The sequence below is a fragment of the Callospermophilus lateralis genome, chromosome 2, assembly GCF_048772815.1.
Source record: "Callospermophilus lateralis isolate mCalLat2 chromosome 2, mCalLat2.hap1, whole genome shotgun sequence".
NCBI lineage: Eukaryota > Metazoa > Chordata > Mammalia > Rodentia > Sciuridae > Callospermophilus > Callospermophilus lateralis.
In genome coordinates, this window is record NC_135306.1 from 198,008,625 (window position 1) to 198,031,389 (window position 22,765).

General features: G+C 40.3%; 1 protein-coding gene across 1 annotated transcript; it reads left to right on the forward strand.

The window, feature by feature from the left end:
- Positions 1-15,302: 15,302 nt before the first annotated feature.
- Positions 15,303-16,247, forward strand: LOC143390514 (olfactory receptor 9I1-like). Its single transcript, XM_076842891.2, has one exon. It carries the CDS (start codon positions 15,303-15,305, stop codon positions 16,245-16,247), a length of 945 nt encoding a protein of 314 aa, XP_076699006.2.
- The last annotated feature ends 6,518 nt before the right edge of the window (positions 16,248-22,765 follow it).

Genomic DNA, 22,765 nt, shown 5'->3' on the forward strand with positions numbered 1-22,765 from the left:
CTGTTCTAGAACTTTCCATATGCAATATTTTAAGCATCCTGGCAACAATCCTACTGGACAAGTGACATTTGTCTCATTTGTGGATGAGAAACAGATCAGACATGTAAAACTAGCTGTTGACCTCACATGTGGAGGGGCAGGGTCCTCATCCAAGACTCCTGATTCCATTTTCTTACTTTGCTCCCATGAACCATTTCCCTGCCCTTCTAGTACCACATCCCCAACTCTCTCATGTTGGCATCTGCTAATTCAGAATTATTGAATCTATAACCAGATCTATAAATATCAAAATTAGTTTTTAATAAATTCTTTTTCATTAGTACAACTATTAACTGCTCTACTACGCAGGATTGCCATTTTGATAAGACTCATGGTAGTAAAAACTACTTACTCATCAGAATACCTCTTTTTTTACTTTCTTTCATACATTCTTATATTCATAATCATCTGTCATTGCTTTCACCTCCCTGTGAAATGGACATGACTGGTACTGCTATTACTTTGGTGATGAGAAAACTGATGCCCAGAGAGGTTAATGACTTCTTCAAAAGTCAAGGAGTGAGTTGTCTGCAGACCTGGGGAGAGCAGGCAGTTCTCCTGGTGTCCATGGGAGCACTGTTCTATTTCCAGTTCTACTGGGATCTTCCTGCAACAGGTTCTGAACTTGTGATGAGGCCCCGGACCAGCTTGGGCTTCTATAAAATCATGATAGCTTTATGGATTCCACATGTAGAGATTCCAGCTGCACACACTTTCATAAAGGGGCCAGTGGAAGCTGCCCTTGAGTCCACAGCATCCTCAGGGTCTAACCAAGGGTCCCTATTGAGAGGAAGACATTGTCAGTCACACACAACGCTCCATGCCACCCAGCAGGAATCAGTCAGCCTCATTGGAAGCCCATCTTGGGATTGTTCAAGCTGGGTTTGCCTTCTCTATGATACGCACTGAACACCTACAGAAACTTCAAAGGGTTTCTTCCTCTCCTTGGGCTTCACTCTATTCTGAAGAACAGTGGATCTAGATTATATGGTCATCTTCTGCCTTTACAACCCAGGATCTTATGACTAAGTGTACAGGCTAAAGGAGGCTCTTGGATGGGTTTCCTAATATCCATATTATTCGAAATATGTGCACTTATTACTGATTAGATATGTACTAATTATTGATTAAATATGTACTAAGTACTGATTAGATAAACTGTGCAGGCACTATTCCAAGTGATTTGTAGTTACTTAAACATAATATTGTGGGACCTTAGGTCTGAGCCGAATGACTCATACTCTCCGGTTCCTGATGGTAGTCTTCATTGCTCAAGGCAAGGCACTTCTTCATTATATTTTATTGTTTCTGGGCTTCTCACCCCATCCTCATGCCTTTCCCTGACCTCATGGGTATTCCCTCTACTATATTTGAAATGCAGGGCTGGGGTCATAACTCGGATGTAGGGAGCTTGCCTAGCATGTGTGAGGTGCTGGGTTCGATCCTCAGCACCACACAAAAACAAATAAAATAAATATATTGTGTCCATCTACAACTAAAAATATTTTAAAAACTTAGAACATAACAAAATATATATCCTTCCACGTTTATTCTTTTTATATTTATTTACAGATATGTTTATATTTAAAAATACAGTGGTTTAGTTATGTTTTCAAATTTACACGTGTGATGTTGTGATACAAATCACACTTTATTTCTTTTTCCACATCCACCATATTTTTTGTAATCTTCTATGTAACATAGGCAACTTTAATTTGTTATTGGTGACTTCATTATCATCTTCTTTGATATGATTATAGCATATTTAACTGATCCATTCTGCTAAAGATTTTGAATACTTTGCATGTATTATCTTATTTAGTCCTTGAAATAGACCTTTAAGCAGCCTTTATTATCTATTTTTACCAAAGAAGAATTTAAACCTCTAGTAGATTAATTGGTCTAAACTCAACTTCCATAGGAGGATAGAATCAAGAATGATTTTGGAGTCTTTTTTTGTGATCTAAGTTTTTTCTTCTTTTCCTTTTTTATGGGTTAGGACAGACTTAGTTGTACCATAATCTCTTTTTGGAAAAACTTCTTAACTGATTAGAACCTCAATTTCCCCAAGAAGAAAATGAGGACAGAATAATGATTTTTGAAAACTTAGAATGGATTTTTACTTAATGGTAAATTTTGCTTATTTTCAAACAGAGAAATTTGCAAGATATTTTCCAGAAGGAAAAATTGCAGGACCTGCATGGTGACGCCCAGTTTTGTATGACGTTATTTAAGAAGGGTTTGGGGTAACATCAACTTGGATTGAGGCAAGAGCAGAGGGAGTAGAGTTCTTTGATTCAGTTAGACGCTTAAAGACTTTATTTCCTTTTTAACTTGACAATAGCATTATGACTTGGGGGTGTTTGTCCTTATTTTATAGATGAGGAAACTGAGGCTTGGAATCATTAAGTATTTTGCTTGAGGTTTTACAGCTAGAAAGAAAAAATATTTAGATTCTACACTGGTTCTCTGACCCCAGTTGAATGACTAGGCTGCGTTACTTTTCCAAATGCTGGTAGCCATTGAACATCTGCTCTCTTTTAATCATGATGTTACACAATCTACATACATATCTTATACAAATCTCACAATGCTATGAAATTTTGTATTGGAGCATACTAAGACTCTTACCCAAGGTCACATAACAAGTCAGTAAAGAAACCTGGACTCTCATCTAGGTTTATATTATTCCAAAACCAGAGTTTTAATATGTATAGTTAGTTCTCTTACCAGCGTAGATTTAGAAAACATAGTAATTTACAGTGACATGTCTTTTATAAACTCTACACTTTGTAATATCAACTTCCCATGAAGTTATATTTTCTAAAATTGACCTAGTGATACATAAACACAGAGAGATTAAAGCTGTAGGTAAAAAAAAAATGTTCCAATCTTACTTGCGTGTTTCATACAAGAGCCGACATCCTAGGCTGGATGTGGTCCCATGAGATGGTAAGTTCTGATAGCAAAGGCCAGATTTTCTGCCTACTTCCATCTTCCCTAGTGTGCAAGGACCTTCCCTCAGAGCCAGTATCTGCCCAGGATTTTCAGGGTGAGAATTAATGTGTTCATTACCTGGTGCAATAATCCAGTTGATTCATCTTGGAAAAACCAACCTAAGGTTTTTCAGGCAATTCATAAAAGGCAGTTAAAGTCGCTCAGATAAATGAATGTAGCTGACCAATTTTAGGTTTCCTTCTTATTCATCAAACCAGTGAGTATTTAAAATGCTTTGGAGGTGGTTTTGTGGGAGAGATGCTGTGAGCCCAGAGGGTTTTGCTGGATCATGAATCAGCACCTGAGACACCCCGGGGCTCCTGGGAAAAGGCAGCCCTGTCAGGGAGAATGCACTTCCGCAGAGCTCATTATCGCATGCTCTCTACACATCTTAGAGGATAAAAGCAAATCTTTTGGGGATTCTGTGGCAACTCCTAGGCCTTGTGAGTCTCTTGTTAGTCTCAAGGCTTCTGCAGGGAAAGACTTGGTTCTTTTCATCGTTGGCCCTTGTGTTCCGCTGTCCTGCAATGAGTGCTCTCAGGACTGGAACTTGGATGTGGACTTCTGGTGAAATTCTCTTTACGTTGCACCCATCCTTGGTCCTGACGTCAAGTCCCATCTCAGGGGTGGAAGCCTCATTGTACTGTCTGCTTAGTGCTTTACAAAGAAGACCAATTATTGGAAGGAATGTGTCCAGGGTGGCCTATGCACATTTCAATTACATCTACCCTGAATAGCTTGTTAGCTCACCTTCTTTGAAGATTCATTTGGAGGATCTGTATCCTCCAAATCTGAATCTGTATGGTCAACTTTCTCTGGCTACTCTAGCTCTCATTTCTTCCCTGGCCTCTGAAACTCATGATTTCTTTGTTAGAACCACACATGGTGGCCCTGCATTCCACTTGTCTTCCACTGTTCATAGCTGTTCCTTAGTGGTTAGTCTCATCTCCTTAGCTGAACTGTGAGTTCTTGGAGAACACTTCTGACTTCCTGCAAATTCCACCATGGACTTAGTTCTGCCTCCGGCAAGGGATTTGACATTTTGCAGTTCATAACAGCCACTCACTGACTGAGCTGTCCTCTATATCTCCCCAATAGGGGTGTGACTTCCTAGAAATTTCTAGGAACAGTGATCCCTTACTCCAGGGAAGGATATAGCTGTGAGCCTATTGTCATCAGTGCTCACAGTAACTGCAGGTGATACGCGACTAGTAGCTGGGGTACTGAGAGATGGCCTTTCTTCCTCATGGACTTTTGAGTGTTTATATATGGGGCTTCTGATACTACCGTGTTGGTGGAAATGGATCAGAGGGAAAGTTAGGAGATGTGGCCTGATGAGAAAATTTAAATTTCTGGAGAAATCATGCCTGAAAGCGTTGGAATCAAATGGTTTTGGTTACATGAGTTGGTAAATTTAATTTCTTTTTGTATTGTAAATATATTTTATTGAGTTTTCTAACCATTTCAATTGAAAAAAGTTTCAATACCAACTCTGAGGTATTTATTAGTTTATATATTTATACAGGCATAGGACTATTTAGAAGAATATATACCAAACTGAGGTATTTATTGTTCTGAATATTTATATAGGCATTGGAATAGCTAGAAGAGTATAGATCTGTCAAAATGAGTATCAGCAGGCCTTATAAAAAGGATATCACTTTCATAATCTTTGGAGATTTGTTGGAAAAATGACATATTATCAGAAAGAAAATATTTCAGTATTTATAGTACAATAGGAGGGGCAAATGGGGTGAAAATAACAGAGAAAAACTGGAAATACAAAAATAGCAAATAACCTGCTTGACATAAACTTACTATGAAGATTTATTAATGAAAGAGCATTCTTCAGACATAAGAATTTATAAATATATCACTATAACAAATTACAAAGCTTGGAAGAATATCCAAGTGTAGATGAGAATCTATTATATGATGAAGCTGCCATGTTACATCAGTTGTAGAAAGAAACATTGTGGGAGACCAACCTTGCACGTGACTGGGTCACACTCCCTGGCTGGCTGCTGAGGCGCTCAGGCACAGAAATGTGGCAGAGCTTTCCCCACCCTTCTTGGGTTCGAGGGTTTGGTGTCTCGTGCATGGGTGTGTCTTGCTACAGCCCCGTGGGTGAAGCTACGCTCACCTGTTCCTTTGTAATATAATCTCTTGCCCTATTTAGGATAGAATCTTCCATGGAAGTGCCTTGTGTGGGTCCCCTTCTCTTACTGTGCCCTTGGGTGTGGCCTACCCAGGTGTCAGTCAACCTGCTGACAGTGGACATCATGGAGATAGACTCAGCCCCCTGAAACCTGACCCCTTGCCTCATTTGAATAGCTTCTCCTCAATAAAAGGGGTCAGCGCGGACTCTCGCTCTCTCTCTTTCTGTGGACCCTTAAGGTCAGAGGAGCCGTCAGAGCGACCCCAAATTAAAAGGTATTTGTGTCTCTTGTTGGTTATTTTGCAGCTCAGTTAGGGGAAAGAGCTCGCGCTGACCTCTTTTATTGAGGAGAAGCTATTCAAAGGAGGCAAGGGGTCAGGTTTCAGGGGGCTGAGTCTATCTTCATGATGTCCACTGTCAGCAGGTTGACTGTCACCTGGGTAGGCCACACCCAAGGGCACAGTTAGAGGAAGGGACACACACAAGGCACTTCCATGGAAGATTCTATCCTAAACAGGGCAAGGAGGTATATTAGAAAGGAACAGGTGAGCATAGCTCCACCCACGGGGCTGTAGCAAGACACACCCATGCACAAGACATCGACCCTCGGACCCAAGAAGGGTGGGGAAAACTCTGCCACATTTCTGTAACTGAGCACCTCAGCACCCAGTGGGGGAGTGTGACTCAGTCACGTGCAAGGTTGGTCTCCCATAAAACATTTTTAAAAATTTCATTTATGTATGATGAAACATTTAATTTTTTTTAGTTGTAGATGGACACCATACCTTTATTTTATTTTTTTATTTTTATGTGGGGCTGAGAATGGAACCCAGTGCCTCACACTTGCTAGACAAGCTCTGTACCACTGAGCCACAACCCCAGCCCCAGAAAGAAACGTGTATTTGAATCACTGATGGTGGAATTCTTGGCTATTTGGAAAGAGAATGTTGAACTGTTTCTAAGACTTTCCTTGGAAAATTCTGATATATCAAATGTGAGAGAGACAATATAGGGGAGTCTCAGTCTTTTGGTCGTTTCTTGGTGGGAAAGATTCAATGGCCACTATCTATACAGGACACTGAGGAATTTCCCCTGAGATAAAGGATTCAAAGTCTGGCCTCTGCAGAGGTCCTGGGATGTAAAACACCCTCAGCAGTCCTGGGTGGGAGTGAGTCTGTGTGGAATTCATCGAAAAGGAAGGAAGGAGAGATCTTCCTTTGGGCAGAGCTGGGTCACTGGTGGCAGGTGTTGGTGTTAGATGAAGCACAACCGTCAGTATGAGGTATACACTTTTGGGAATATAAATCTTCTCTATCGTGTTCAAGGTTAAGATACATACATATCTTTATTTTCCATCTGTGTGTATGTATATATATTTACACACACACAAACACAGAGACATACAGAGTCATCCTCAAATTCCCCAGGGGATATCCAGGGCCCAATCCACTGATACTTAAGTACCTTGTATAACATGGTCAGGTATTTGCATATATGTTCTCCCATATACTGTGATTCATCCCTAGATAACTTGGTACTGCAGAGGGTCATGGGTCCCTCCTACTTAGGCAACTTTATATCAGTTAATCTTTTTTCTTATTAACTTACTCAATGGAACAATATAAAACAGTATATGAACTTCAATCCCAATTAAAAAAAAAAAGATGTGTAAATGCCTATAGAAAAAAATTCTGGACAGGTATAATAGTACCAGACCCTGTTCAGAGTGTTTTACATGAGTCATCTTGTTCAAAACGTGTATAACCACCCCAAGAGATGGGCGTAGAGAGGTGACATAACTTCCTTACACTCACGAAGTAGAGGGAGGATTTAAACCCACGCAGTTGACTATCGGAGAGTTTATGTGTTAAGTAAGCACATTTTAGTGCATTTCCCTTCAAACTAGGAACAGGGCTTATTGGAATGGTGTGATTATAGCGGTTTCCATTTCTTTTGCCACACCTTTTGGACATTGCCCAAGTTTTCTGTATTAAAGAAGCTCATTAATTATCAGCTGCGTGACATCAGCTAGGATAGCAATAGCGGTTGAGAGTCAGGCATTGGAATCAGCCTGCCCTGGTTGCAATCTCAGCCCTTCCCCTTCCTATGTGAGTGGCTGTTTCACCTTTCTAAGTTCCCCCTTCGGTAGGCTATAACAATAGTATCTACTTCACAGGATTTCTCTAGGTGATTCAATAGACTAAACATAAATAAAATTAATATGGTGTGCTGGGTACTGTTCTAGTATTTTATTTTTATAGCTAATTAAATATTAGTTGAATAATTGAGCAAGCAGGCCACTGGGACTTCACATACACATTTCACTTGTGTCTTATAAAGGAGGTGGGTCAGAATGGGTCACCTTGGGTTCATGACAACTCCTCAGAGAGCAGAACACAGAAGTAGCTTCCTCAACCCCAAGGTGAAGTTGAATTACGGTCGAGGCTTCCAGACAGGATGAAGGTTGATGGGGAGGAATGGAGGATGAGAACAGTGCATGGGCCCTTTTTGGAAGTTTTCTTTCCTCTGGGAGTTGGAGAAGCCTAATTAGAAGCTTAGGGCCTGATTAGAAACTCCCGTCAATGGCAATCCCCCTGCCTCCATCTTCTAATTGCCTTCTTGGGGTGAAGGATCCAGCCCAGGATAGGGCAGAGATCCAGCACCTATTGACGGTCGCTCTTGTGGGTGCTGGGGCTTGTGAGCGGCAGGTGCTGACGATGTCCATTTCTCCAGTTCCTTGAAGAGCCACTTAGTCTCCACACCCTGCCTGCACTCACTCAGGCTTCTGGACTGGGGAGGGCCTTTTGGTGCTGCTGAAGGTGAGTATGGCTCTGGTAGATCAGAGAGAAAACGAACCACAGTCCGGATTAGAAGTGTACTTGACAATCTGAATCTTGGGTTCCTCTATTCTGAAGTGGGTTTTCCTTTATAAAGTAGGGTCAACACTGAGTGTGATTTTTTTTTTTCTGGGGAATTCAATGTGCTGGGACTTTCTTCTTCTGTAACACTGGACTGATAATGTCTCTCAAATGTGTTTTTAGGTGGTTGTTTTTAGCATCAGAAGTCACAAAGTAGGTGGCATGCCATGAAAAGGTAAGGATGCTATTTGGATGTCATGGATTCTAATTGAGAAAGTGGAGAGAGTAAGGAAAGCTCTTGTGGAATCTCTTAAGAAACTTGTAAAACTCTGTCAGGTGTTTGGAGTTATCCAGTGATACCATTGACCTTACAGAGAGCTGAAAGTTATAGGTAGGCTCCAAAACAGAACAAACTCCTTCCTGGGAGAGTAATTTCTCCATCCTTGGAATTGTTCGGGCTGCATAAATGTAACTGGTCAGAAAGGATCACTGTCAGCTCGGAAATTATCTGTCAGTGATGCTAGAGAGGAGATTTCTGTTCTGGGTGGCAGGGAAGTCTTAGATCCCTGCAGTTCAGAGTCTTTGGAGCAATGTTCTGTGCTTGGCTCAGTCTTTTCTAAGTAGAGAGAATTGAGGTCTCTCCTTTAGAAACTGGTCAGCTGGATGCTGACTCTGGGAGAAGCTCAAGGAGATTAGGGGGTGAAAGAGCCCCAGTTAGAGTTCATGAAAACCCATGCCCACAGTCCTGCTTTGTAAGACGGGCTCTGTCGAGAATCCTCAGCATCACAGCTCCTCTCCCCTCCTAATCCCCCTTGATAGAAGAGCAGTAGCCCTGGAATAAGAAAAGCTGTGTTCTCTGACAGGAGGAGCAGCCCAGGTAGCAGAAAGAGCATCTCCTCAGGCTGCAGGAGACCTGGGCTCTAGTTACCCCAACCTTTCCCACTGGTTGACTGTATCTGGGCAAGATGCTCTTCACCTCAGGCTCATCTTTCCTCATCTCTAGGATGGAGGTAATACTACGTCATTACCTCTGAAGGCAGGAGGTTGAGACCATCACCTTCTGAGGCTCCTTTAAGTTCAAAACTCCACTGCATTCAATCTGGGAAGAAGCTAGGTCAGAGTGAGCAGGACGGAGGAGGAGAAGGGTAAGTGTTTGGGCAGACTATATATGCCATTATGGAAGCTCATTCCAGGATCACAAAGTGAGGAAGAGTCTTAAGATCTCAGTGTTTCACGTCCCCTCTCCTGGCTATTTCATATAGGGTACACATATCTCTGTGGCGTGTGGTGTGGTAGGAAGGGTCTATGTCCTGGGTCTGGCAGTTTTGCTTCTCTAGCTGTGTGGCCCTTGGACAATTCCATTGAACTTTCTGTGTCCCACTTTCTTTATCTGAAAATGGGTTGTGTGAGGGTCAAATGAGGTAACGGGTCCATAATGTTCTAAAGTGAGGGATTATGAGCAGTTTGTAGTATCTGGGAGATGGAATTCACATCTTCTCTCGTATGCAGCAGAACTGTCCTTTTCTGAACCCACAATATTTCATCTCACTTCATCCTCACGACACTCCTGTGGCTTAGGGAGCATCGTGACCATTGCATAAAACGAAGAGCTGAAATCCAGGGACTTTAAGTGACTGGCTGGGATTTGACCCCACTGTGACAGAACTTCAAAGCAGTTTAGTTCCTTGATACCTTGCTGATTCTGCCTTTTTTGCTATTTTCAGTGCAATATATTGCCAGATAATATTTTTTTCTATGTCTTGATGAGTTTTTATTCAATTAGAAAATAATCAACCAATGTTTTCTGAGGGTAACAGGGAGCCCTCGGATAGTAACTATTTTCATCCTTAAGTTGAACCATTTCAAACGTGGCAGAAGGAACTGACATACTTTTCCCATCATTTAAACATCCTGAGGGTCCAAGTTGTTCCTGTCACATTGAGAGGCAGCCAAAACATCATACCTCATCTGTTTTCCTCTTTCCTCTTTAAGACAGCACAGGCAGAGGATGCCAATTCGATTATGGGGCAGAGGGCAAATCACCATCATCCATGTCTGTTTAGTTCTAAATATTTCTTACTACATCCCTGGTGTCCAGTATACTGCCTGGCGCAGAGTTCATGGGCAAAGCCTTTATAAATTTTTGTTGCATGATTCCAGCCGAGAAAACTGGCTACATAACTTTAGGCATAGAACACCACCTCTACATGTCACCATTTAAAGACAACTTTAAACGGACTTGGAGGATCTAAGTGGATTAGTTTTACTGAGCTATATAAATACTCTTCAGATCCATGACTATTTATTTCCCACAGCATGTGCTATTATAAAGCTGATCTCTGGGCACTTATAGAAATCCCTTGCAAGTGCAAACTTTTAAAATTTTAGAATCATCTTCCTGTGCATTTTCTTGTTTGATTCTTATCAGCCTCTTGGTTCTTAGTACAGTACTTTTTCTTCTCCAGAATGACAGATGGAGCCTATTAAGGTCCACTGAACTTTCTTCTGAAACCCTCATTAGTTTTCTGAGATTAAGAGGAGGGTTGGGGAGTATTAATAATTTCAAAGAGCAGACAATCTCCTTTAGCTTCCGAGTGGGTGAGGATCACTTATCTTAGTTGTGTGTATTGTTGGTTGATATAGAAATGAGGCTGTGAGTCTTGGGCAGACATTGCTAATTCGGTGGAGGGTGACCCAGAATTACGGAGCCACATTATAGTAGGGCCCCCAGAAGTGAAGGGTTTGCACACCTGATCAACAATTTGGTAACAGATTGTTGTGAATGTTAAATGCTGATGCTGCTCAATATGATGGAGGATGGTATTCAAGACTCACTTTCTTCTGGTATGTCCTTAGAAGCCAATGATTTCAACTACTTTGAGGGATTCAAAAACAGGAAACTGATTCTTCAGTATTCTATCCATACTCTCCTGGTCATTTAGTTTTTCTGAATGCCTGGGACCAAATACTTTCTTCTAAGTCCACACACATCCATGGTTCTTCTTCCCACCTTGATGTTATGTGGAGTTGCTGTTTTCCCTAATCTTAATCATTAGGAAATTGATTAAGGCTATTCTGCCTAGAATTATAAGTCATTCAGCAGTGTTTTAGGAATTTAGACTGTGTATCACATGGCAAGGTGATAGTTTTTGGAAAAAATATGGTAGTTCTTCTGGAGATCAGCAACCACTGGAAAATCTTGGTTTCCCTCAAAATTTTCTTCTGCCCATTAAAGTGGACACAGTTGATGCCGAGAAGGATCTCATCAGGTTTGCTATGTTTTAGGAGAACCTCTCCCGACACTGTCTCAAAATGAAGGCCTAGGGAGCTATCTTGAGATTTTAAGATTTCAGGAACTGGCTCTAGTATGGCAGACCTGAAAACCTCCTTAAGCTTTTCCATTTTCTCCTTGAGCATCTGCCTTTCTCCATCATCCATACATAGATCAGTCTGATTTAGGTTGAATGCCTGTTTGTGCATTGTCTTTCCAGAACCCATTTGGCAGAGTCCTCTGGCGGCACTGTTATTGGCCTGATGCTGATAGGGATAATTATTCTGATTATTCTGGCATCCAGCAAATGGGCAATTTTATTTTGTATTTATTTATTCATCAATACCTCTTTCCAAAAGAGATTTAAAGTGGTTTACAAAAATGCACAACATGCAGCAAGATAAGATAAATTAAAAATGAGGAATGAGATTTGGGCAAAAGGGGAGTATCTACTAGCAGATGGTAATCAGGGCATGTTCACATGACTGTCATCTTTCAACTTAATTCTGTGATAGAGGTATAATGGGAGATTAGGGAAGAATGGATTTACAATAGAGGGGATGTTCTGAGAGGGTGAGACTCCTGGTTAGGAGTTTGTTCTGATTGTAAGCCTGAGCACCTCTCCTGCCTTCCCCTTCCTGCAGATAGGACACACAAAATACGGTGAGGTTACAAGGAGGAGAAACTAGGCAGTGCTTCCAACTCAGAACTAGGGTAATTTGCCAAGATTTTTATTTAATATTAGTCTTCTCCTTGCCCCAAGTGTAAGAGGGTAATGTTTGTAAAACTACTGGAGAAGTCCTGGGTAAGAAAAGTGTTCACAGCCTGGTAACTCTCATTGTTATTGTACTCAGGAATAAGGGGATGATTGGGAGCAGGACCTTGGGGTCTGACAGGTCATGATTCAAATCCCTGGTTGGTGGTCTACCTAACCAAACGACTTAATCTCTGCCAGCCTCTGCTTGTGTGTAAGAAGATGGGCTATGTTGGGGTATTGTGAGAAATGAATGAAGCAGTTTCATGAAATACCTAGAGCAATAGTTAACATACTGGGCACTCTCCTCACGTCGCTCATTATAATTATTACCAAAAGATAAAAGTACAACCAATCTAGCTTATGTGTCCAGCGGAAGTATGGGCCATGATTTAGGTTAGTGGAAAGTGTGGTGGATTTAGAGGTGGAAACCCTGGTGCTGTTTATTAACTGCATGATTTTGAGAGAGTGGTTTACCCAGTTCGAGACTGATTTTACTCAGCAATAAAGCAGTGATAAATTAAATTTCTTAACGGTTGAAGAACCAAAGGGTTATAAAACCATTTTTGTAATAATTTCATGTGTCAGATATGCTCTGTATTAGGCACAGTGTATTTCCATGAATTCTATCTTTTCCTCAAAGCCCAGCAGTGCTATTATTGTTATTGCATAGGTATCAAAATTGATTCTAGGGGTCAAGGAATTTGTCCAAGTTCACACAAATGGAAATGGCTAGGCCCAGGTTTGGAACAAGCTCAGTGTTTCTTCAGGGCCCGTTTCTTGCCCACTGTGCTCTATTTCTGGGATCCAGCCTTACCTTTATGCTAGGTTATCCTGGGCTCCCTATGGAACTTCCAGTACTTCAGGGGCTTCTCTTTGTTATTAGAAGGATAATACTCTTGAAGAATGTTGTCTTAAAAATATCCCAAAAGGACCTGAAAAAACTTCACATATTTTGTAATGGGAATGGGAAAGTCTACTGCTATTTTTTAAAATGTCATTTAAAGTATTATTTTGGGTAAATAGTGTGTGCAAATAAATGTGAATAATTATTACCTGATCTCACCATTTCTGCTCGACATTGCTTTTCAATGAGCTTTAGGATGGTCCTGTTCAATATCCTTCTTACTTGCATACCCTCAATTCCCCACATCCTGCATTTCTTTTCATAGAACTTGTCATCTGCTATCATGGTAGAAAATATATTTCTTCTCTTTAAAGCATATTGTATATAGACAGTTCTGCTACAATGTCTGCTCCACAGGCAGAGATCTTTCTTAGTCTGTTTTGTTCTAAGCAATCAGAAGAGAGCCTGGTACAGGATAAATTCTCAGTAGATTCTTACTGAATAAAAACATGAATACAGATTCTTTTTCCATCGGATCAGGATGATTTGCTTGAACTCTGAAGAACACAGTAAGTCATTGTTCAGGGAGAAGATCAAGATAAGATTTAGCCCTCAGAACAGGAAAACAATCTAAATATTTATACTATTAAGAACTTGGTGTGAGGCGAAAGTCCCCATCAGATGCTGACCTTTGTTCGACCATTAGAGCATTGTTGCCAAACACTGATCAAAGTTTGATTTATTACTTATCTGAAGTGCAATAGGAGATTTTTCTCAAATTCAGATTTTGTTTCAAGGATGAAAAGAGTATATGAGGAATTGTCTTTGAAGTCCACATTCCATATTTTCAATTCCCCCAATTATTAACATCCAAAGGCTCAGAGACAAGATTGTACCTGGCAGGAACCCCATCTGTATTAGAATTGTAAACTCAATGTGACGGCTTTGTCCCTTAATGAGTTTTGCAGGCTAATTCTGGAATGGCAGGATGCAGGCATCTCATTGATTGATAATGATCTGGTATTTTTTTTTTTTTTTAAATTGGGGCAGGTCCTTGGGAATAAGAGGAGCACTTGGAAACCAGGCCATAATGCTTGGCAGGAGCAGAGATGGGGACACGACTTGGCAGGCAGCAGGCTGCGGAGGTTCTAACTGTGCTTGCTCTTTATGTCCCTCTGTCTAGCATCTAAGTCCACTGCTTAGGTGCACATAGGCACAGATGATGTTGGGACTCCAGGGGGCTGTGGACTTGGGGATAAGAAGATTCCAGACCGAATCTAGTAGTGTGTCATTCCCATTATCTCATAATGAAGAAAAAAATTTTGTATGGATTCATCATTTCTTATTTTTTAACAAGACAAAAATGTGTATATTTATGGTATTTATAACAATGTTTTGAGGTCTGCACAGATTGTGGAATGGCTAAATCAAGATACTTAATATATATTATACTCTTTTTGTGGTGAGAACACTTAAATCTATTCTCAGCAATTTTTAAGTATACCTTGCTATTAACTATAGTCACCTTGTTGTACAATAGATGTCCGAACTTATTGACATTTATTTTTCTTTTGACCAGCATCTCCTTAGTACCCCGACTATACCATTCTACTCTCTGCTTATCTGAGTTCAACTTTCAGATAGCATGTATGAGTGAGAACATGTGGTCCTTGTCTTTCTATGCCTGGCTTTATTTCACTTTATATAATGTCTTCCAGGGTCATCCATGTTTCACAAATAACAGGATTTCCTTGCTTTTTATAGCTGAATAGTATTTCATTGTATGTATACCACATTTGGAAAACATAATTTTAAGTGTGAGTGAGATCAAGGGTCATGCACAGTATGCAAATATGTCCTTTACCTTAATGTTAAGACTTTGGGTTGTAATCCCATTAAACCAAGAAGGAGGCCTAGGGTCAGACAAGTGAATTACTTGCTCAAGGTCTGAAAGGATTTAAACCTGGTGATTTCAAAGCCCAGTCCTTAATACTATAACACTAGGGTTTTCCCAATGCAGTGTTTTATGGTTCTATGTGAAGCTGATATAGCCTCTAACATGGGACCTGCAAGGGTTTGGAAGTATTCAAAGAAGCACATTCTAACCCTGGCTTTGCCTGGTTACAATGAATCTTGAATGAATCACTTCATTTCTTTTTTCCCCTTATATTCTTCTGTCAAAAGTGGGATTAACAACATGTGCTTCCCAGGGTTTCTGAAGGATCCAGTGAAACGAAGTTGGTGAAAAATGTACAGTAGTTTACAAATCTAAAAAAAAAATCATTATATTACTGAGCAATGATTAAATCCAGCCTTCGTCACCTTAGTGGATTCTCAATGAGACTTATTATTTTATTTCAGCAGGTGACCTTGGCTTCATGGCAGAGAACAGCACCAGGGTGGTGGAGTTTATTTTGATGGGGTTCCAGGTTCACGCAGAGCTGCAGTTATGTTTGTTCTTCGTGTTTCTGGCCTTTTATCTCATCACCATGGGGGGCAACCTGGGCATGATCGTGCTGATTCAGAGTGAACCTCAGCTGCAGACTCCCATGTACTTCTTCCTCAGCCACCTGTCCTTCCTGGACATCTGTTACTCTTCTGTTATTGTCCCTCAGTTGCTTGAGACCTTGAGGACTGAGAAGACGGTCATTACCTACGAGCGCTGTGCCACCCAGTTCTTCTTTTTTACGCTCTATGGTAGCACTGAGTGTTTCCTTTTGGCTGTGATGGCCTATGACCGCTACGTGGCTGTGTGTAATCCCCTCCTCTACGCCATGGCCATGACACCGCAGACCCGCCTGGGGCTGGTGGCTGCTGCATATGCTGGTGCCATGGTGAATTCCGTGGTCCGCACTGGGTGTACCTTCTCCATCTCCTTCTGTAAATCCAATCAAGTGGACTTCTTCTTTTGTGACCTTCCACCGCTGCTGAAACTGGCCTGTAGTGAGACCAGGCCTCTGGAGCAGGTCATCTACCTCTTTGCTTTCCTGGTCATCATCTTGAGCGTTTTAGTGATTCTTATATCCTACATGTTCATCATTTGGGCCATTCTGAAGATTCAGACAGTGGGTGGTAAAGCCAGGACCTTCTCCACTTGTACTTCTCACATGATGGCGGTGGCTCTGTTCTTTGGGACACTCATATTCATTTACCTGAAAGGTAACATGGGCAAGTCCCTCTGGGAAGACAAGATTGTGTCAATGTTTTACACTGTGATCATTCCCATGCTAAACCCCATGATCTACAGCCTGAGAAACAAGGAAGTGAAGGAGGCTCTGAAGAAAGTCTTCAAAAGATTTGTGAGGGTTTCCCAAGGGGAGTAAGGCTGGTGCTTCATCAGGCCAGAAGTCCCTGCAAGTCATGCTTTGAGTTTTTAATCTCACTCTCTTAAAACATAAACTAGATTTCATAATTACTAAGATATCGTGAAGCAGAGAGATGGAATTTGGGGTTCTGGAACTTTGTTAGTTCTATGATCTTGAGTTGGAGATGCTCTGTATCAGTTTTCTTATCAGACAAATTTCTGCCTTGCTATGACTGAAGGTTGAGAGACCTTCAGCTAGGCTCAAGAGAAATGGAATACCACGTTTGTAAATAACAATGTGCTATAGAATATAGGATTTATTTTTCTTACCTGTTCTAGATACAGTTTGAATGTTTTCTTTAATTCTTAAATTTGTTTTAATTAGTTATATATGACATAGAATGCATTTATGCACTTTGATATATCATACATAGATGGGATATAATTTCTCATTTTTCTGAGTGTACATGTTGCAGAATCACATTGGTCATGCAGTCATATACGTGCATTCAGTAATAATGTCTGTTTAATTCTACTATCTTTCCTATTCCCACATTCCCTCCCATCACTTCCCTCTACCTAATTTAAGGTAACACTATTCTTTCCTAGTGCCTTATTGTGAATTAGCATCTGCATATTAGAGAAAACATTTGGCCTTTGGTTTTGTAGGATTGGCTTATTTCACTTAGCATGATATTCTCCAACTCCAACCATATACTGGCAAATGCCATGATTTTATTCTTCTTTAAGCTGAGTAATATTCTATTGAGTATATATACCATATTTTCTTTATCTATTCACTATTGAGGGACACCTAGGTTGGTTCCATAGTTTAATTATTATACATTGAGTTGCTATAAATATTGATGTGGGCTGCATCACTATAGTATGCTGATTTTTATGTCCTTTGGGTATAAACCAAGGAGTTGGATAGCTGGGTCAAACGGTGGTTCCATTTCCATTTTTTTGAGGAATTTCCATATTGCTTTCCATAGTGGTTGAACCAATTTGCAGTCTCACTACCAATGTATAAGTGTACCTTTTTCACCACATCCTTACCAACATTTATTGTTACCTGTATTCTTGAAGATTACCATTCTGACAGGAATGAGATGAAATCTTAGAATAGTTTTGATATGCATTTCTTCAATTGCTAGAGATGTTGAACACTTTTTCATATATTTGTTGATCAATTGTATTTCTTCTGTGAACTATCTGTTCAGTTCCTTAGCCCATTTATTGACTGGGTTATTTGTTTTTTTAGTGTTAAGTTTTTTGAGTTCTTTATTAATGCTTTTCCAAGATATAGGTTGAGTTTTTTTCCTGAGGCTCATTTTTGTGTCTAAAATAATTACAAACCTATAGCTCAGTTTTTACATAGTAAGGTCAGTCAAATTCTTTGGTTGTGGATGGTGGGGTGGATATTAATGTTTTTTAACATTTAGTCATATCCAATTTAGGTGTTTGCCATGGAAAAATTACAAGCAGTGAACAGAAGGAAAAATAAAGAGAGGAAAGGAGATGTGATCTAAGAAATGTTCAATTAATATATTAGCCTACTTTCCAAGATGTCATAGAGGGTAATACACTGTAGAATGAAAGAAAAATGTAATGATCTGCTTTAGTTGTTGGAAACAATTTTATCTAGATGTAGGGCTGAACTGAATCTCATATATATATATATATATATATATATATATATATATATATATATATATATAAACTTTGTAATATTTCTTGATCATCAAAGATCAGAAGCTCTATTTTATTTCTAAAGTATTACTCATGCACATCTGCCTCAATTAACTCAAGTTATTTCCTATTCTCCAGTAATGAAACCCACTATCTACTTTCATCTCCTCTAGGACATTTACTTTATTGTCAGAAGACAGATAACTATGAATTCTGACTGTCACTTTTTAATGACCTCCATATCTGCTAGAAATATTTCTTGGGAAACATCTCCATGGAGATCCCACAATCTTATCCATCAACTCAGCAAATATTTATGGACTATCTACTATGCCTCAGACATGATATTAGTTCAGAACAGAGTGTGAGTATAAAGTATGGCTTCTCTTACATGGGGATTAGAACCTGGGGCATGGACAGATAGTAAACCCTTTTTACAGGGAATTAATTTTTAAATATCATTTTGGAAAATAGAACAAAAAATGAAACACAGGGATTGTTATATTGTCTCATAGAGTTCTGATCGATTTTGGCATGGTAAGAAAAGTCCTTGCAAAACTAACATTTAAGCAGAGACCTAAAGAATTAAGTATGCCACAGTCATGAGATAGGGAGATTGTTCTGGAAGGGAAGAGTTGTATGAGTGAGAGCCTGTGAGGCAGGATGCTTTGAGGAACCAAGAGAAGCCACAGTGGCGGTAGCATGAGGTGGGGAACCTTAGTGTGAGGTGCAACTGGTGAATTCAGAAGAAACCAGGGCAAAGGGCCTGGCAGATCTACTTAGGGACTTGTGAAACTGATTCCAAGAAGAGCAAGGTATTGAATGGTCAGCTCTGAATGTGGGAAAATTTCTTTGGCTGCCGTATGATGTGTGGAAAGGGGGCATACATGGTGGTGGAGATGGAAGGACATAGACTCTCTAGGCCTAAGAAACACAAATTGTGGTATTGTGTGCATGGCATTTGACTTTCATGCGATTGTGTATGCTTCATTCCAGAATTCACCTTGGGCTGGAGAAAGCCAGCAGGTGCATGCCCACGAGGTTGGCTTGACCCCCTTTTCATTGGTGCACCTTTATTTCTATGCAGCATGACCATCCTTGGGCACCTGAGGGGCAAACCCGTTTGTTCCTTCCTCAGGGTGGTCATACTCCTTGGGGGTCAACACACTGATTAACCTCCCATGACATGCTCAGCTGTGTTCCTGAGCTTAAGAAACCACCTTTGCAGGAATTCTTATGTGTTTAATGGCAGAAAATCCATCTTTAAATTACAAAACAAAGAAATTAAAGACCAAAATGTTAGGGGTTTGCTATTTTGGTGGTGGTGGGTGTTGTTACCTCATTCTCCTCCCAACTTCTACTTTCTGAGTGACAACCAACACTGCCCAGAAATGAATGATGTTTGGTATGTGTATGATATTGAAGATACATATGTATAATTGCTTTATGTATGTACCAAGTAGGTAAGAATAAAATGAAGTTTTAGTGGTTTTGGATACTTCCGTCTGATTCATATAGAAGATACAGAGGAAATGGCGTTTATGTTGTTTTGACAATTACATGTATTAATATTTGAATGGAAATATTCATAAGTTACCTAATACATGTCAAGTTCCATCCTGAATTTTCTTTTATCTCAATTAAAACTCTCGTTCTTAAAAAAATGAAAGTCTCATTCTTAAAATAGACTCTCTATATAATCTTTTAGAAGTAGACTCTAGCTGGTAATCTTGGAATTGTTTTCTCTTGATTCCTTCTCAACTTGGAATTTCTTTCTTTTTAGGAACTGGGCTTTGATGTTGCAAGTTTTTTAACTTTAAGTTGTAACACTTTGACTTCAATATATCCAAAAATAAAGAGAGCAGACCCTCGAACTCTGCACTGACCTATTTAACTCCATTCATCCAGAAGCCAAAGTGCTGTGTTCTTGTCATCATTTAGAACAGCACTAACACTTTACTCATGGTCTTACCTGTACATATATATTAATTTCCAAGAAGGAACGTAGGTGTAAGGACAGATTAACCAGGTTATCAGCATAAGGACATGGTGTAGAGGGGACGATGGCATGTAACCCACACAATACAGGCTCTTAGGCCCCTGGAGGAAATGTGTGTTTATACATTGACACTGGTCTGTGGGTACCAGTGAGGTGATGGGGATCTGCAATACACAGATAAGAGCAAAATAGTCACATTTTTTTTTAATCATGAGGATCAATACAGGACAGATAAAACACTTTCATATTTCTCCCCTGACCCTTGCTCAAATCCTGCTATCTAACCTACAAGGAAAGGAAAACCCCACTGAAGCCACATGCACATGGCCAGAGGGCAGAGCTGCTGGGGCGCCCACACCACCCTTCTCTGTGGATCTCCCACACCTTTCCGGCAGCAGTGGGTGCAGGGAGCAGAAAGGGAATGAAGCATTTTGGTTGAAAGGTTTTCACTGGTGATGGAGTTCAAAGGAGGCAGGGTAGCTCTAGGTTCTGAGTCTCATTTTGCCTGATGCTGAATTCAACCTTCAGAGCATATTTTCTCGCAAATCTTCCTCAGACATAGTGTGTTCAGGAGGATGAATCACTGGGAGATCGGGATAGCTGACAGAAGTTGAAAGAAAAGTAGGCTGCCTGCTTCCCTGTGGTGGGGCTGCCAGGTGGCTTGTGGAGATCAAGATGCGGCATGGACATTATACGATTCATCCTTTTAATCCTGTTGGGAAGGAGAATCTCAGGGCTCTCCACTTATCTCTTCTTCAAAAGTCATGAAGCTTTCTGAAAATAGTCAAAAAGAACATTGTGTCTGTTTCCTTTTCTTGACATGTCTTTGTCCTTATTTAAAACATAACAGTCCAAACACAAAAAAGTAAAAAAAAAAATGATGGCTACAGCAATAAAAAGTACCTTTCTCTTGCCGAATGTGCTTCTCTGGATCTCAAAACTCCTCAGAAAGGTATTATAGGAAGAGCCCATCTATGTGTGTTGCTTTGAAGATTCGCTGTAGACACAACCTAAAATGTTTTATTCATTCATTAATTCAATACATTAATCCTTTATTTGGGACTGATACCTGCTGGGCACTGCTTTGGAGCAATTTTGGAGAGCTATCAATGAAGAAGATAGACAAAAAAGAAAAAATTCTCTGTCCATGTGGAGCTTATATCTTCATGGAGTCAACAGAGGAGAAACATTGACTATAATAAATGAGTAAAGAGTATAGTAGGTAATGTAGTATGTTAAAATGTGTTAAGTGCTGTGGAAAAACTGAGGTGTGAATCTTACAACCTAAATGAATACTTTCCTATTTCAGAAATACTGGAATGAAGAGGTAGGAGGTATTATTTGCTTTCTAGGCTGAATATAATCGCTGATAATAAATTTGATCTAACATTCACTGAGTTTGTATTTTGTTCACAACCTTCCAGTGAGGGCTGGAGACCACTTAGACATGGTCTCTGATCTCAAGGAGCTTGTAATTTAGAAGGAGTGAGAAATATGTAAAGAAATGTTTGCAACATGTACAAAAATATACATGTACATGTTCTGCCGTTGATTCACAGGCAAGGTATAGTAGTGGCCAGAGTGGGAAATGATAAACTTTTCCTTGCAGGGATTGATGATCAAAGATGGCTTTGAAAGGGAGGAGACATTTCAGCAGTGTCTTGAAGGATAAAAAGAAGTTCATGTCATGGACCAGCTGCTGGGGTAGTGGTGGGCTACCCCAGGCATCTTTAGTTGCTGAAGCGAAGGTGGAGCAAGAAGAGCAGGCAGATCTTGCCAGCTCCTTTCTGATGCTCTGAGGTTTGTACTCAATCCCACAGCCCTTAGGGAAGCAATGAAGAATTTAAAGCAGAGAAAGGATGTTTCCAGATGCATGTGCAGAAAGATCCTGCAGCATTACATCAGCATGGCTCACTGTGTGAAGAGACATTCATTTTCAATAAAGAGACTCTGATGATAAAACCTTCATGAAATTCATTTGCCTAAAGCTATTTTCTCCTCCCAAGCATCTTTAGTCTCTTCTTAGGATCCTCCAAATTTAGGTGCTACAAGGTGCTGAGTCTTATGAATCAAAGGATTGAATTCTGGGTTTCTCTAACTTCAGATGAGAGGAAAATAGCCTATGTTCATGCATAGCCCCAGCAAACTGGTCCTGGTTTCCTAAGTGGTGGTCATGAGATTAGAGAAATATATGGAAATAAATGGTGGATGGTGGGGAAAGTCCCTGGCTGTTTTGATTGGAAACAGCCTATTTTCTTGATCCTGAAATGGAACACAGCTTAGCTTCCCCTACAGGAATAGAATTAACTTTGCAAGAATGTTCAGCATCCAAAGGGAAGATATTACCAAAGAGGCAGATGACCTGAATTCTAATTTGCTCTATGTATCAGTCACTGCATAGAACTATTTCTGGCTCAGTTGTTTGCATATGGAGTTTGGGGGGCATTTCTCACTAATGGAGTTCCTGTTCTCTCTTTGCCTTGTCAGTATTCCAAAGTGGTGATTCAGTGTTCTTCTAGATATGTCCATGAGACTATGCTACTCTCCTGCTTAAATACTTTTAATGACTCCCTAGTAGTCCTAAATAAAAATCGAGACTCCTTACTACAGCCTATTAGGCCCCCATGAGCTGGCGCCTGCCTATCTTTCTGCTCTCATCTGTTCCTTCCTGGTGCTCTTGATTATTAAGCTCATCTCTACCTTGTGGCCTTTGCCTTGATGTCCCTCTGCCTGGCAAACTCTTCCTCCAAACCCTGAAGTGGCTGTTCCTCATCATTTAGGTTTCTGCTTAAATGTTGCCAACTTCAAGAGGCATCTCTGGGCACTGCATTTAAAATAGCACTCCT